The 17,073-nt window shown below is 46.5% G+C and overlaps 1 protein-coding gene across 2 annotated transcripts in view; it reads left to right on the forward strand.

Moving 5' to 3' along the window:
- The window catches only part of RNF123 (ring finger protein 123), a 454,378-nt gene that overhangs the window by 42,581 nt on the left and 394,724 nt on the right, over nt 1–17,073 (forward strand). For both annotated transcript variants that reach the window (XM_029599662.1, XM_029599663.1), the window contains exons 8-9: nt 330–416; nt 11,372–11,439. In XM_029599662.1, the coding sequence (XP_029455522.1) occupies nt 330–416; nt 11,372–11,439 (155 nt within the window). The remainder of the gene's footprint in view (nt 1–329; nt 417–11,371; nt 11,440–17,073) is intronic.

A 17,073-nucleotide genomic window follows, 5' to 3' on the forward strand; every position in this document is an offset into this window, starting at 1 on the left:
TAAGTGAGCAATGCTAACTTACCTAACTCCACATCTCTTAGGGTCATAATATACTTAGAAGGTATGTAGGCAGTGCCAGCATGTATCCTCATGCCACATTTCTCAGCCAAGCTGTAGCTGAGGGTAGATGGGCAGTGATAACTTATGTGGTCAGGTTATGTACATCCAGATGTCTGAGGGGAGACTCTGAGCAGCAGGGCCCGGTACATTAGAGGTGTATGAGTATATACAGAGGGTAGAGGGGTGATGTGGAAGGAAGCAAGGGAAAAGTTAGATGCATTATACCTTTTTGTAGTTTACACATTCATGTTAGCTCTCTTTATAAATAGGAAGGGGTTGGCGATACCCCAGATTCTTATGCTTACGATGGAAACCGTGTGCGGAAATGGAATGTGACAACGACAAACTATGGGAAGGTAAGCATGTAAGGATATGAAACCCATCCATGGGGGACTGTGCATTGTAGTCTGAGGCTATCACCTGAAGCCCTGGCTAATGTGTTCCCTAAAGCTGGTAGTGGGATGCTGCATTCTGGCATGCTCATTAACAGAATCCCATGGAATGTCATTCATTCTGATTTTTCATAGAAACATGATGGCAGAAAAAGACCATGCTCATCTCTACAAGCCCTACCACTATCTCTGAGATCCCTTAAGCTTGTCCTATGCTTGCTTGAATTCAGTTACTGTCCTTGTCTCCACCAACTCCAGTGGGAGTCTGTTCCACTTTCATCCTATGACACCTCATTCCAGAGCCTCCTTTCCATTGAAAGAGGCCTGCCTCCTGTGCATTGCTACTTCTGAGGTAATTAAATGTTTCTAATCTCCCCATCCCATCTTTCCTTTATAGCAAAGATCTCTGAGCACTGTAGTAGCCACCTCTGGACCAACTCCATTTTTTATTCTTTTGAAGGTGTGGTTTCCAGAATTGTACACTGTATTCCAAATGAGTTCTCTCCAGGGACTTCTAAAGGGGCAATATTGTCTCCTTTTATTCTGACCATTCCTCTTCCTATGCAGCCAAGCATCTTTCTGGATTTTGCCATTGCCTTCTACTACTTCACGCATTTGGCCATCTTGAGATCATCAGATGTGATCATCCCCATACCTCATTTTGATCCATGCATAGAATTATTTCATTCTCTGTACTGTACCGCTCCCTTGGGTGTTTGCAATCCAAATGCATGACCCTGCTTTTTTTTTTTTTTTTTTTTTTTAAATCAAGTTTTATTAAAGCAAACAAAATTGTAATACCACATGTGTTATCTAAAAGAATAAATTCCAGTCAAGAAGCTCTTAAGCTTCTTTGGAGGAGCAAGGTGTTCTGGCAGGAAGTGATCCTGTAGGTAGGATCTGCCCTCCAGGTGATACCTTATGCTCTTGCACTGAGGATGTATCTCCAAGGTCATGTGCCCAGGAGGGAAGGATTAGGGTGGCCATTATAGTGGATGATTCGATCATTAGATATGTATATAGCTGGGAGGCTGGTGGATGTGAGGATTGCTTGGTAACTTGCTTGCTTGGTGCAAAGGTAGCAGATGTCTCGCGCCACCTGGATAAGATTTTAGAGAGTGCTGGGGAGGAGCAGGGTGTCATGATACATGGTACTAATGACATAGGAAAGTGCAGGAGGGAAGTTCTGAAGAGTATATTTTAGGCTCTTAGGTAAGAAACTGAAATCTAGAACCTCCAGGGTTGCATTCCAGAAATACTTCTTGTTCCTCATGCAATACCACACAGGCAGGCTGAGCTCCAGAGTCTTATGCGTGGATGAGACAATGGCGCAGGGAACATGCCAAGGAGGTAAAGTTTCTAGATTTATTTTAAAATATTTGTAACCCGCACTCTTTAAATGCAAGGTGGCTTACATGGTTAAAAACATTCATATTAAAAAAAAAAAAAAAAAAAAAAAAGACACCATAATATAAATAGTCAAATGGAATAAAAATGTGTGTGTGTATGTAATCAAGTCTTGATCAAGAAGGCGTAGTTATCAGCCTTAGTAAACACACAGATTTTTAAAGCCTTTTAAAAAAATTTTTTTTTTGTTTTATTTTTTATGCAATATCATGAAGGGTGTCTGGGATAGAGTTCCACAGAAGTGGACCTGCCACAGAAAATGCTCTTTTTTTGAGTGACTTCAAGCCTGGCACATTTGACAACTGGGACTTTAGGATGTTTTTTGTTTGAAGATCTGAATTGCCTGGCAGGCTTATAGAGGCAGAGGGCAGCATTTAGCCAAATAAATGAATCTTTCTGAATCAGGTTGTGAATGATGGTTACAATTTTATGCTGTATACTATATGGAATGGGTAAACAGCGAAGATCGATCAATACAGCTATAATGTGGTCTCTGAGTTGTGTCCCAGTCAAAATTCTGGTGGCAGCATTCTGGATCATTTGTAATGGGCATAAAGTTGCTGCTGGAAGTCCAAATCAATTGCAGTAGTCTCTGATTTAAAATTAGGGATTGAAGTACTAGATGAAATAAAATGACTGCTTCATGGAAAAGCTGGTACAAGAACAGACAAGAGGGGGAGCTATTTTAGATCTAATCCTTAGTGGAACACGGTTTGGTTTTCTCACCAATTGGGTGAATACCACCTCTGACCAGCAAAAGCCAAGGGTTGTCCTTGTTGATGCTAACTCTAGGGAGTGAGACCTCCTGCCTTTGTGAACCCCAAGTCTGTTTTTCTCACCCAAGATCCAGGCACTCAAGCTGTAAATTTCCATTATACTAAAACCCCACGACACCTGACAAAGCATATGTTCCCATACTACCATACCCTTATAGCCTGCATAATAATTAAAGAAACAAATAACAGAAACAAACCCTTCCCCCTCAGCCTTTCAAGTCTATCTTCCCACTCTTTCTTCCTTTTTAACAGCTAATAATTGTGCTATATTTTCCCCATATCCTTCCCCCATATCCATATAATTGGCATGTCAGCTATCAGCACACCAGAAAATATCAAACTGGCAAATATACTGCATTAGTGCCAATCTCTGCTACTTGTAAGGCCTCCTAAGTTTCAGTAGGTCCAGAGACGTCTGTCAAGAGAATAAAAACACCCAACTATGGTTTTCCCTTTCCTCCTCAGACCCAGTGTTAGCTCCAGTGAACCAGAAGATTGATTAAAAAAACAAATACAAAAATCACTGTGTGCTGCTTTGCTTTGTTACTTCCACGGCTGTCTTAGTCATTCAAGAGTATGGAGCTGATATCCTCCTCTGTTACTGAAATTCTTTGTTCATTCTATTGCTTATGATTAGGAAAACACTATTTTGTCTAATAATTCTTGTGGCTTCTTTAAGAATTTGAAAATCTAAAAGAAAACATACACTCTCCACGATCTAATAGTATGCTAAACAAATGGGAGTGAAGCAACAATATTTTTTTTAGTGATGTAAGCAAGGTATAATAGACAAAAATGTCTTTGCGGTGTTTCAGTAAATCTTCCCTGTAGTATAACTTACCATGCAATGTAAATTGTAATTTTTTTTAAATATGCAAATAGCATTTGTCCTGATAAACCTTTTGGAAACTTATTACATTGTTGTCAAAGAACCCAAAGACAATGTAGTTAAATGTCAGTGAAAGCAGTTAGTTTTTTCAAAATATCCCTTGAAACACCAGAAGATTCTAGCAGTGGAACTGAGTCTTCACAAACTGGCACCAAATCATCCAAGATTTCCAGACACCGCTGATGTTTTGGCATTACATGAATGCCTTCTTCAGTGGAGATTTCTAAAAAAAATTTAAAAATAAAATAATGGCTCCATGTTGCCAAAAGGATGGAAACATTTACTACAGTTATAAAAACTCCATTGTCTCAATCAGTGCATCAGAAATGTCAGACCAAACCACCTAAACATTTTTAAAGACAACTATTTTAAATTTCCTCTAAATTTTTCTATTGGTCTATCTAGCCAATCAAATGGGAGCAATTAACAAAACGCTATTTAATTTCTTAACTCAAAAGGGGCAACAGTGTTCAGAAAACATATTCATTGTTCAGAGTAATAATATTGAATTCCAATCACCTCTCAATTTGTTTACATGCAGCTGTTCCAACACAGAAAATGTAAAATTATCAAACTGATGTGAAAATGCTTTATAATGCTCTACTAATTGTGCATCAGATTTCACACGGTATATGCAGCTTCAAAATGGGGAAATATCTGAAGGCAGAACTTGAAGACTGGGAGAAAGTAGGAGAGGTGGAACAGTGGGCCAAACTAAAAGGAGCAATTACAAAAGCAACATCTATATGTTAGAAAAGTAAACTAAAATAAGAAACCAATCTGGTTCACAAAGGAGGTGACTGATGTAATAAAAGCAAAAGAAGCAGCTTTTAAGAAATATAAAGGATCCCAAAAAGTGGAACCCAGGGAGGATTATCTGGTGAACTGAAGGAGACGAAAAAAGAAATCAAGAAAGTAAAAGTCAGGCGGAGGAAAGGATTGCCAAGGAGATAAAGTAAGGTGACAAAACATTTTTCAGATACATCAGAGAAAGGTCCATAGTGGTATAGTGAAATTGAAAAGTGATAAAGATCAATTGGTGGAGAGAGACGTGGCGCCGGCCTGGGGCGTGGTCGAGGCCTCCGGACCAGCCCCCGGGTCGAGTGATGGTGCGCCAGCAGCCCGCTGGCGCACGCAGATTTACACCTGCTTTTGCAGGCGTAAATCTGCCAACAAAGGTAGGGGGGGGTTTAGATAGGGCTGGGGGGGTGGGTTAGGGAGGGGAAGGTGAGGGGAGGCGGAAGGAAAGTTCCCTCCAAGGCCGCTCCGATTTCGGAGCGGCCTCGGATGGAACAGGCAGTTGCACAAATGTGCACCCCCTATTTCCAGCAGATGGAGGTGGTGCAAAACCTGCGGTCTTCACCTTTTGTTGAGGTGTTGGCAAATCTCTTGTAAAAAAAAAAAGGCCAATTTAAGTCCTAAAGAAAAAAAAATGACAGATCAAGCGGAACAGCAGGAGCAACCTCCCAGGGGGGATAGGCAGGTCCCAGAGGGACCATCCCCCCTGGTTGAAGGTGTTCAGGAGCTGGGGTTGGTGATCCCGTGTGGCTCCAAGACGGTAAGGCACTGGGGGTGATTACCGGTAGTCCGGTCCCTCCCCCTCAGTCCCGGTCTGATTTAAAAAAAAAAAAAAAAAAAAAAGCAGCAGTTACCCTTCTTATGGTTTCCTGCTCAGGCTGCTACTCTGCCTGTTTTCTTTAAAAAAAAAAAAAAAAAAAAAAGCAGAAGGGAAGCAGTGACTATCGGCAGACGCGGGCGAAGCAGGGAAGTTTATTTCTGCAACGGCGTTTTCCTGCAGGAGCGCTCGGACTGCAGGGCACACGTTTCTGGTTGTTTCTGCTCCAGTCTGTTTAGATGCGCCTCTTCCACCCCCCCTCCTCCTGCCCTCTGTGCCGCGTCTGTCTCACTGTGTAGCCTGTAGGGAGTCCGTTTCGCAACTCTCCCACTCTGGGCTCTGTCTTCGGTGCCTTTCTGGCAAGGAGGGCACCTCCGATCGGCTGCCTAAGTCCCGTGGGGCTAGTAAGCGTCAGAGCAGTCAGGCCGACCTGTTCCCGCTGAGCGCGGGAATGGTGGCCATTTTGGAAACCTTTGCCGACGTGCAGGCAAGAGCGTCGGGGAGAGGGGAGCTCACGCCCGATCTTTCTCAAGTCCCTGGCAGCCCTGAGGCCCTGCAGGATCGGTCTCATGATGACTCTGATGGAGAGCACAATCCCCTGGGGGGGGGGGGGGGTTGTCCTGAGGCCGTTTCATTGGACTTTGTGCTTTTAATGCACAAAGCATTTCTGGCCACCCAGGCCCATCAGAAGGGGGCTTCCTTGCAGGGGCCCCCAAATAAGGTTCCTAGGGGTCAGGATTCCCAGGGATCCCTACGCGTGAAAAAGCTTCAGAGCTCTTCCCTTCCCGGGGTAGGGACCCCCATGACTGATGCCGCGGGCGCTGGTCAGTCAGATGCCTTTTCAGCCCCTCTGCCCCTCCCTGGGGGGGGGGGGGATCCGGATGAAGACCCGGGCAAGGCATCACCTTTGGAAGGCGATGATCCTAAAGTGGTTTGCCTGTTTCATAAGGAGGAGTTGGACCTGCTTATTCCGTGGGTCTTGGCAGAGCTCAGTGTGGAGCTTCCTCACGAAGTCCTTCCCCAGGATTCGGTGGGTCTAGTCCTGGAAGGGTTACGGGTTCCATCCAGGACTTTTCCTCTTGATCCCATGCTTCAACAGTTAATGACCAGGGATGGTATGTTACGGAAGCAGACCTTAGAGTTGGTCGAGCGATGGAAAAGTTGTACCCATTGCCCGAAGAGATCTTGGAACTCCTGAGATTTCCCAAGGTGGACACATCTGTGTCAGTAGTCACAAAGAGGACCATGATCCCGGTGGCTGGAACGGCGGTTCTTAAGGATCTCCAAGATAGGAAGCTCGAGGTTCTTCTGAAGAGGATCTTTGAGGTTCGGCTCTGGGTATCTGTGCGGCCGTTTGCCATAGCTTTATGCTCCAGGCGAGCCTACGATGGGTTCAACAAGACCTCCCACCTCAGGAATCTTTCCAGGCGTAGCGCCTGGAGGTGGCGGTTGCATATGGGGCGGATGCCTTATATGACCTACTACGTACTTCTTCCAGGACCATGGCGTCTGTCGTCTTAGCCAGAAGGCTTCTGTGGTTACACAACTGGTCGGCCGATGGCTCTTCCAAGGCCCAGTTCAGCTCTTTGCCTTTTAAGGGAAAGTTTCTTGTTGGGGAAGATTTGGAGCAGTTGATCAACTTGCTGGGGGAAAATAAGGTTCATAGGCTCCCGGAGAGCAGGCCTAGACCTTCCAGGGGCTTCTCTACGGCCCGTTCTCGTTTTCGGGGACAGAAGAGGTTCCGGTAGAGCAGGGTGCAGGTTTCGTTTCAGCGACAGCCTGCGGGCAGGGCGCAACCCTGGTCTCATTCCTTTCGAGGCTGAAGGCCCGCTTGGAGCCAAGTCCACTCAATGAGATGCGGTCGGCCCATTCCTCGGTTCCCAGGGTGGGAGGACGGCTGTCCAGTTTTTACGAGGAATGGGTCAAGAAAACCTCCGACCAGTGGGTTCTAGAGGTAATCAAACACGGCTTCGTGTTGGAATTTGCTTGGCCCATCCGAGACCTCTTTCTAGTCTCCCATTGTGGTTCTCGCATGAAAGAGCAGTTCATATGGCAGACCCTCGACCGGCTTCTGGGTCTAGGGGCTATCGTCCCAGTCCCCCAGGCGGAATGCTCGAAAGGGCATTATTCCACGTACTTCATCGTCCCAAAGAAGGAGGGGTCCTTCCGGCCATTCCTAGACCTGAAAAAGGTGAACAGAGCCCTCAAAATTCCACGTTTCTGGATAGAGACCCTGCACTCAGTCATTGAGGCGGTCCGCAGCGGCGAGTTCTTGGCTTCCCTGGACTTGACTGAAGCGTATTTACACACAGCCATTTGCAGGGATCACCAGAGGTTCCTTCGATTCAAGATCCTCGGCAGCCATTTCCAGTTTTGTGCTCTGCCTTTCAGTCTGGCGACGGCGCCTCACACATTCACCAAGGTTATGGTGGTTGTGGTACAGCTCTTCGGAAAAGAGTGTGCTGGTTCACCCGTATCTGGATGACTGGCTCATCCGTGTGAAGTTGAAAGTCCTTTGCGAGGCAGCGGTCAACAGAGTTATGTGTCTCCTAGAATCTCTGGGAAGGTTTGTCAATCAGGCGAAGAGCAACCTTCTTCCATCTCAGGTACTGGACTTCTTGGGAGCCCGGTTCCATACCCACATGGGGAAGGTGTTCCTCCAAGTGGAACGGATCTCCAAATTGATGCAACAAATCCGCCAGCTGTTGTTGCTTCCTATCCCCAAGGTCTGGGACTATTTGCAGGTCCTCAGTTCTATGGCATCCACCCTGGAGTTGGTCCCTTGGGCGTTTGCTCATATGCGACCGTTACAGAGAGCATTGCTTTCCTGTTGGGATCCGAAGTCTGAAGAGTTTCAAGTCCCATTGCACACAGTCTGCCAGATCCAGTCTTGGCTGGTGGCTGATTCGGGAACACTTGGGTCGTGGAGTGGATCTCTATGTTCCTTAGTGGGTGGTAGTGACCACAGATGCCAGCCTCTCCGGTTGGAAAGCGGTCTGCCAGTCATGGGCAGTCCAAGGACTATGGTCGCTGGAAGAGACGAATGGGTCCATCAATTGCCTGGAAACGAAAGCAGTTCGTTTGGCGCTACAGCTCTTTCTACTGATGGTGTGCAGTTGGGCTGTCAGAGTCCTGTCCGACAATGTGACGGTGGTCCACATCAACTGTCAGGGTGGCACCAAAAGGTGGCCACCAAAGTGGAGCAACTCATGGATTGGGCAGAGAAGCATCTCACCCTTCTGGCAGCATCGCACATCGTGGGCACCGACAACGTGCAAGCGGATTACTTGAGTCGACAAAGCCTCGATCCCGGAGAGTGGGAACTCTCCGAAGAGGCGATGGACCTCGTCATTCACAGATGGGGATTACCCCATCTGGATTTGATGGCAACTCAAAGGAATGCCAAGGCCCCTCGCTTTTTCAGTAGCAGAAGGGATAGACGCATTGGTGCTTCGGTGGCAGACCATGATACTCCTCTTTGCCTTCCCTCCGTGGCCGCTGGTCGGCAAGATTCTTCGCCGGATAGAGGTTCACCCAGGGAGGGTAATCCTGGTAGCTTCGGAGTGGCCTCTGCGCCCGTGGTTCGCAGACCTAGTCAATCTTGCAGTGGATGGTCCCCTGAGGTTAGGTCATCTTCCTAATTTACTGAGTCAAGGCCCTATATTTTTTGATCAGGCGGATTGCTTTTGTCTAGCGGCCTGGCTTTTGAAAGGAGGCAATTAAGAAAGAGAGGTTATCAGGAGGATGTAATTACTACCCTTCTACAAGTGTGTAGACCTTCTACCTTGTTGATGTATGTTAGAGTATGGAAGATATTCAAATTATGGTGCAAAGAGCAGGGCGTTCTTCCCCCATCGTTCTTCGGTGGTGCAGATTCTGGCTTCTTACAGAAATGCTTATCCAAAGGGTTGTCCTTCAATTCCCTTTGGGTCCAAGTGGCAGCCTTGGTGTGTTTCCTAGGCAAGCTTAATGGAAGATCTCTGGCGTCACATCCGGACGTTGTCCGTTTTACTTCAGGGGGCGAAGCATTTGAATCCTCTGGTCCGTACTGTATGCCCGATTTGGTGCTTAGAGTCTTGTGTGATGCTCCTTTTGAGCCCCTTAATCGGGCTACCTTAAAGGACCTCAGCTCGCTGGATTTCCGAGCTCCAAGCCCTTCTTTGCAGGGAGCCCTTTTTGCTCATTTCTCATTCTGGGGTCTCTTAGGACCGTTCCATCCTTTCTTCCAAAGGTGATCTCATCCTGCCATTTGAATCAATCTGTGGAGCTTCCTGTCTTTTCTCACATCGATTCAGAGGTGCCGCACGCTAGGGAGTTAAAGCGTTTGGATGTCAGGAGGGTTCTCTTATGCCATTTGGAGGTCACACATTCTTTCCGGGTTTCGGATCATTTGTTCATCTTGTGGAATGGCACTAAAAAGGGATAACAAGCGTCCAAGGCGAGTATTGCCCAATGGTTGAAAGACATTGTCTCTTCTGCTTACATTTGTTGTGGCCGACCTATCCCTGAGGGGTTAAAGGCACACTCATTCCGCTCTCAGGCCGCTTCATGGGATGAGTGTCAGTTGGTTTCGCCACAAGAGATCTGCAGGGCGGTGACCTGGAAGATGTTACACACTTTTGCTCATCACTACCGTTTGGACGTCCAGGCTCCGGATGTCATCAGCTTTGGCAGTAGTGTTCTTTGAGTGGGACTCTCAATGTCCCATCCTGTATAGGGAAGCTTTGGTACATCCCAGCAGTCTGGACTGATCCAGGTGCGTACAGGGAAAGGAAAATTGGTTCTTACCTGCTAATTTTCATACTTGTAGTACCACGGATCAGTTCAGATGCCCTCCCTTTAAGGGGGTTATCTCTTATTTTTTTCTTCAGCGTCCGCTCTACTGTTTATGTGTTTTTTTGCTGAAGAAATCAGAAAAAGACTACAAGTTTATTCTTTGGTTTTTTCATTAACCAGTTTGACAGTTCCCTGTGTTGTTTTTTTTTTTTTTTTCTTGCTTGATCTGCAATTTGCTGCAATTTTTGTCGTTTTATACTGTTATGTTTGTTTGTTTGTGTTTATACTGAGGAGATGCAGGTAGCACACCAGGCTAAGAGGGGTTCTCTACAAGTTTTTCTCTGTCTCCATTTGCTGGAAGGGAGGCAAAACCCAGCAGTTTGGACTGATCCAAGGTACTACAGGAATGAAAATTAGCAGGTAAGAACCAATTTTCCTTTACATTTACTTTATGGGATCTGCAAGGTACTAGCAATCTGGATTGGCCACTGTTGGAGAGAGAATGCTGGGCTCAATGGACCTTGGTCTGAGCCAGCATGGCAATTCTTATGTTCTTAATGTATATTTGTGGCAAAATCATTGTGTTGCAACCTAAAAACAAAGTTTTTAAAAAAAATATTTTTGTATCTGATGGTGTGTTCTTTTTTTCTGTCTAATTCATCATTAAACTCATTTTATTTTACTTTTGTCATCTTTCTCTTCTTTGCTGTCTGTCCACTTCCCCAAATTATCACATCTTCTTGTCTTCTAGCCACATCCCTGTCTGTAACTCTCTTCCCTTCCCTGTCTCTTTTCCTCCACATACTTTGATCCCTTTCCACCGATATATTTACAATCTGTTTCTACTCCAACCTATTTCCCTTCTTCCATAGCCTTTTCCTTATTACCTGTCTCAGTACTCTTTTTGTTTTCACATTTCCTAGACCCTTGCTTGCCTCTCTGCTCTTCCTTCAAGGCAGAGCTAGGACTGCAATGCTTTTTCTGTGAGCTGTGAGGCAAAGCTCCTCCACGGTCCTTGAGAAGAGCAGAAGCACATTATGGGTTTGAAGGAGCTCTAGCTGGCAGGGAGAGGACCTGGGAAAGCTCTGCCTGACAGCCCACAGGAAAAAAAGGTGCAGCATGGTGTGTGGAAGTCTGCAGATATGCAATGCTGATTCTGCATGTGAAGGTTATCAGATGTGAGTGCCACAGGCTGTTCCTTTTGCCTTTTTAGGAAATTGGCATCTTCTGGTCTCTTTCTTTCTGTACTTTGAATTGAGATTTGGGTGCCTGCAGTCCATTGCACTGCCTAGTCACTGATTACACACAGACTCCAGAAATACAGGAGTGAGTTTTAATATAATACTTCAGCTTCTGAGCTTCCCCATCAGGCAGGTATTAACGTAAACCTTGAAAAGAAACCTAAAGAATGAAAGAGACTGATTTTTTTTTTTTTTTCTTTTTTTTCCTATTCTAGTCCTGGGCAGCTGGAGACATCGTTAGCTGTTTGATTGATCTGGATGAAGGGACTATTTCTTTTTGCCTGTAAGAGAAGAATGATCTGCAATTTACTGTGATCCAGGCTTGGTGGTTGGGGGGTGACATGTTGCTCACCGAAATAGAGGAGAGATGGTAGTCTACAATATCTCTTTACAATGGGTATATTTTTGCAGTTGCAAACCAGGCTGATACTCTTATTTGTGGATTGTTTTAAGATGAAAAATTTATTATATTAGGCAAATGCAGATCCTATTTTGTTTGGTTATATTTCATTGCCATGTACACAGAACAATGAAACATAGACCTACAAAAGAAATTGCAAGAAGATGTTAGCAAAAAGCAGTCTGTTCCATGTTTGAGTACACTTTACTGAATCTGGTTCATGTAGGTGAAATTTCAAGGTTTGACACAGTGCATGGAGTTGCTTGTACAGACATTGGTCTCCTGCATTAAATATGAGATCTGCATTGGGATCTCCTTTCAGTTTTGCATATATATCCCTGGATTCATTATTCTGCTATATAGCAGAATCATGAGCCATGAAAAAAAGGCCAGGGAAGCGATAGTGAGCAAGCAGCCGCATCGCAGCAGTGTGTGTTTGCCTGCCGCGGTTGCAGCTGCGCTGCACAGTATTGCCCCCGAAACGCCAATGAAATAGCTGTAGCTATTTCTGGCACTAATACGGGCGATAATGTGCGATTACATTATCATCTGCTGTGCTACAGGACCCGGATTTTCCTAAACCCCGCCCAAACTCCTCCCCTTTCCCTAATTTATATTTTCGATTGGCAAAGTGGTAGTTAATGCGTGCGATAATGCCCTAACACATGCAATAATGGCCCATCACGATTGATTTCATAAATTACATGTGTATGTGGTAGCAATTCTCTGAGGAAGAGGAACAATTGTTAGTACAATTGGTAGCGCCCATCTACCTTCCTTTTAAAGAACAAATTAGAAGTGGGTAGTGAGGAGTCCATATCAACCACTTCCATCTACTTCCCACCACCCTCCATTCTCCAGCAGCTTGTCATTCTAATCTGTGTTCTTTTTATTCCTATTGCTCCCATCTTCCTCTCCCTTGCCACTCAAGTCATAGCAGTAGAAGTCTATCCTTCTGCTCTCATGACCTCATGATTCTTCAGCTCTGCTGTTCCTTCATTGGGTCTATTCTTAAATATGAAATTTGCAGGCTGTCTGTCCCCCTGTTGGCCTAATAGTGTGGAACATTTTTTTGAAAATCACCATGGAGACTGAGTAGCAAAAGCCAGAGCCAGTAAAAGCAGAGGGGGTGTTAGATGCAGTGATGATGGGATCCTTCTGCCTCTAGTACTGGTAAGAGGAAAAGTGATTGGGGATGCAAGTCTGCTAAAGGAGGAGAGAAGTGATAGAGGAGGGGATAGGTAGAAGAGAGAAATAGGGGAGATGAAGGGGGGCAGATGGGGAAATGGAAAGGGTGAGATTAAAATGGGGGGAAAATGAGATGCAGGCAGAAAGACAAAGGGAGTGGACGATGAATGATGAGAAAAGGGCCAATGGATCAGTGAAAGATGAAGAGGGAGATTGGAAAGGTTATAAAATTGCCATTCAGTGGAGACTGCACCTTGGACTATGTCTGTAATAGGTTCCTTAAAAATCTCCTCAAAAAAGCTTGAGGAGTGCTTGTGCATGATAGCTGTACTTCCATGTAAGCAAGTGGAAAGGTACTGATACGTACCAAACAAGGGAGAGATCCTTGGGTGCTCATATCTAATTTTAATGTTGCAAAACAGTGCAACTGGTATTGGCCAGAGCCAGAGGAATGCTAGCATGCATTGGGCGAGATGTAATTAGTACATTAGAGGGAGGTGTTAAAGCATCTGTTAAGTCATTTGGAGCAGTGTCCAAATGTGAAGGTTATGTTTCTAAAAGAATATAGATAATAGGGACTGTAGTAATTTATTGGGGTATTCCTGTCATCAAACTGACATATTTTGTCATCCATTCAGTTCTGGGTTCAAGCCCTGCCCCATCTGTAGACATGAATGAACTGTAGCTCTGCCAAAACCATGCACCCATCTGCTACAAACCACACTCCCTAACCCAGGACCAGCTGTAGGTTTCTTGGGCAAAAATTGTCTGGCTGAGTCCCTCCTCATTTAGACATCCTCTCCCCCTTTCTCTAGGCATTCCCTCTCAGCCTCTATCCCTGCTGCCAGCATTATCCTTCAAGCTTTTCTCTTCTCCCCCTCCCTCTAAGTGTTCTCTTTTTCCTGTCCATCCCCACGTCTCCCTCCCTCCAGATATTCTCTCTCCCTTATTCCACTCCTTTCTGGCATTATTTCCCCCTTCTCTATTCCCTTAAGAACATAAGAACATAAGAAATTGCCATGCTGGGTCAAACCAAGGGTCCATCAAGCCCAGCATCCTGTTTCCAACAGAGGCCAAACCAGGCCACAAGAACCTGGCAATTACCCAAACACCTAGAAGATCCCATGCTACTGATGCAATTAATAGCAGTGACTATTCCCTAAGTAAACTTGATTAATAGCAGTTAATGGACTTCTCTTCCAAGAACTTATCCAAACCTTTTTTGAACCCAGCTACACTAACTGCACTAACCACATCCTCTGGCAACAAATTCCAGAGATTTATTGTGCGTTGAGTGAAAAAGAATTTTCTCCGATTAGTCTTAAATGTGCTACTTGCTAACTTCATGGAATGCCCCCTAGTCCTTCTATTATTCGAAAGTGTAAATAACCGAGTCACATCTACTCGTTCAAGACCTCTCATGATCTTAAAGACCTCTATGATATCCCCCCTCAGCCGTCTCTTCTCCAAGCTGAACAGCCCTAACCTCTTCAGCCTTTCCTCATAGGGGAGCTGTTCCATCCCCTTTATCATTTTGGTTGCCCTTCTCTGTACCTTCTCCATTGCAACTATATCTTTTTTGAGATACGGCGACCAGAATTGTACACAGTATTCAAGGTGTGGTCTCACCATGGAGCGATATAGAGGCATTATGACATTTTCCGTTTTATTAACCATTCCCTTCCTAATAATTCCTAACCTTTTATTTGCTTTTTTGACTGCTGCAGCACACTGAGCTGACGATTTCAATGTATTATCTACTATGACGCCTAGATCTTTTCTTGGGTGGTAGCTCCTAATATGGAACCTAACATCGTGTAACTACAGCTAGGGTTATTTTTCCCTATATGCAACACCTTGCACTTGTCCACATTAAATTTCATCTGCCATTTGGATGCCCAATCTTCCAACTTCTAACTCAACATTCCCTGTACGTACCCAGATCAGTCCAGACTGTGGGTTGAGCCTCTTTTCCAGCAGGTGGAGACAGACTAAAACTGAAAGGATAAACTATATGAGGACAGAGCCTATCCTGTAACCCTTCAGTATTAGTCTGTCTCCAGCAGGTGTAGCAGCTCACCCTTCGGTTCTCTGCTTTAGGCTAGTCAGCCTTTCCTTCTTTTTCTTAGGCTCAAGCAAGTACTTATTTGTAGTCTTCTTTTCCTATTGAAAAAAAAAAAATTTTTGCTCTTGGTGACTTTTTTTTCTTTCTTCTGTGAGGGAGACTGATCCGTCTCCCAGCTCTTGCCGGGCTCAGGGGGCTTTGCCCCTTGTGCGCTGCATAGCCTGAGTCCGTATCCGCTTCCAGGTGTGGGGACAGTGTCTCTCCGGGTCTAGTCTTCTCCCCCCCGATCTGGCTGCTGAGAGGGTTTAGAACCCGACTGCTGCACTCAGTAAAAAAAAAAAAAAAAAAAAAATTAAAATTAGTTTTAAAGTTTGAATTTAAGTTACAGGTATTCCCCTACCTCTAACTTATTTGCAGCAGTAGTAGACCAGTCTTTTTTTTCTTTTCTTGTCTCAGGAGGCCTTGAACCGGCAGCCAGACAGTCCGGGCCTGCTTCACTCCAGGCCCGGAGTGAAGCAGGAGGCTTCACTCCGGGCCTGCTTTTTTTCTTCAGAAGCGGCTCTCCCATACCGCGGCAGGCAGCCTGCCTCTCTTGTGGGCAGCCCTCTTTGCAATTTTTGTGACAGGGCCTCTGCTCTGCTTGCCTGCCGGGTGGGGAAGGTCCCTCCTCGGCAGGACAAGCAAATTTAGCCCGGGGATCGTCTTCCTCCGGCATGGCCAGGCCGTTCCCGAGTCGGCAAAACCCGGGAACGGCGGCCATCTTGGATTTTTCAGCGGCTCCGTTTTCGGAGCTGCCTGAGGCTGGGGGGCCAGATTTTTTTGAAAGACCCCCCCCTCGCCCCCCTCCACGCCGTTGACGGCTGGCCTGGCTGAGGAGCCCAGGGGCAGGTGCGGGTGGTCCCAGGGGTGCCCCCCCCTTCCAGACCACCTGGTGGATCCAGGGTTCCTGGACCCCGCCATTTCCCCGGATCCGGAGGGTACCCCTCCTCTGGAAGGAGAAGACCCCAGAGCCCTTCGCTTGTTCTGCAAGGAGGAGTTAGAGCCCCTCATCCCCTTCGTCCTCCAGGAATTGGGTTTGGAGGGGCCCACTGTGGATAATCTGATGGAATCCTTGCCCAAAAATATGGACCCAGTCCTGGGGGGTCTCAGGGCTCTGGCTACCGTTTTTCTCTTCCACCCCATGCTTAAGCTCCTGATCCTACGGGAATGGGAGGTCCCTGAGGGGGCTCTCCGGATGGGGCATGCCATGGACAAACTCTATCCCCCTCTTGGAGAAATGTTTGAAAATGTTAAAGAATCCCTCTGTGGACTCCTATGTTTCAGCGATCACCAAGCATACCACGATCCCGGTGGAGGGATCAACGGCACTCAAGGACGGACAGGATCGTAAGCTGGAAGCTCACATGAAACGCATCTTCGAAGTCTTGGCTCTTGGAGTCCGGACGACTTGCTGCAGCAGTCTCATGCTGCGGGCAGGCCTCAGGTGGGTTCAGCAATTACTCTGCACCCAAGACCCTCCCGCCGGCAGAGGCGGAGCAGGCGGAGCGTCTAGAAGCCGTAATCGCTTACGGGGCAGACACACTCTACGATCTGGTTCGTGTTCAGGCAATGGCTTTAGCGGTGTATGCCCGGAGGCTCCTCTGGCTATGCAATTGGTCGTCCGATAAGTCTTCCAAAGCCCGCTTAGGCAAGTTGCCTTTCAAAGGTAAGATGCTCTTTGGTGAGGACCTTGAGAAGCTTATGGACTCCTTGGCAGACAACAAGGTCCATAAGCTCCCGGAGGACCTTCCTAAACCTGCCCGGTCTTACACGCCCTCCTGTTCTCGCTTCCGGGGTCAGCGTCGTTATACTCTGCACGGGTGGGGTGGTTCCTCGAGGGGTTTTTCTTCTCGAGCTCAGTCTTGGTCTCAGTCCTTTCGTGGGTGACGGCCCTTCGCGAGAGCCAGCCCGCACGCTCCACCCCCAAGCTTGCCACACAATGAAGTTCAGCTGACTCATTCCTCTGTCCCCTACCTCGGTGGCTGCCTCTCCCTGTTTTTCGAGGAATGGGTCAAAATCATGTCGGATCAGTGGGTCCTCGACATTATCAGAGATGGGTATGCCTTCAAGATTGTTCGCGACCTTCCGGATATTTTTCTCTTCTCTCCATGCGGGCTGTCCAAGAGGGATGTGGTGGAACCAACCCTCACCAGACTCCTGGATCTGGGCGAGGTGGTCCCGGTCCCAGAGAGGGAGCTTGGCGCTGGCCAGTATTCCATTTACTT

This window comes from Rhinatrema bivittatum, chromosome 4 (assembly GCF_901001135.1).
Source record: "Rhinatrema bivittatum chromosome 4, aRhiBiv1.1, whole genome shotgun sequence".
In the NCBI taxonomy this organism is placed as follows: Eukaryota; Metazoa; Chordata; class Amphibia; order Gymnophiona; family Rhinatrematidae; genus Rhinatrema; species Rhinatrema bivittatum.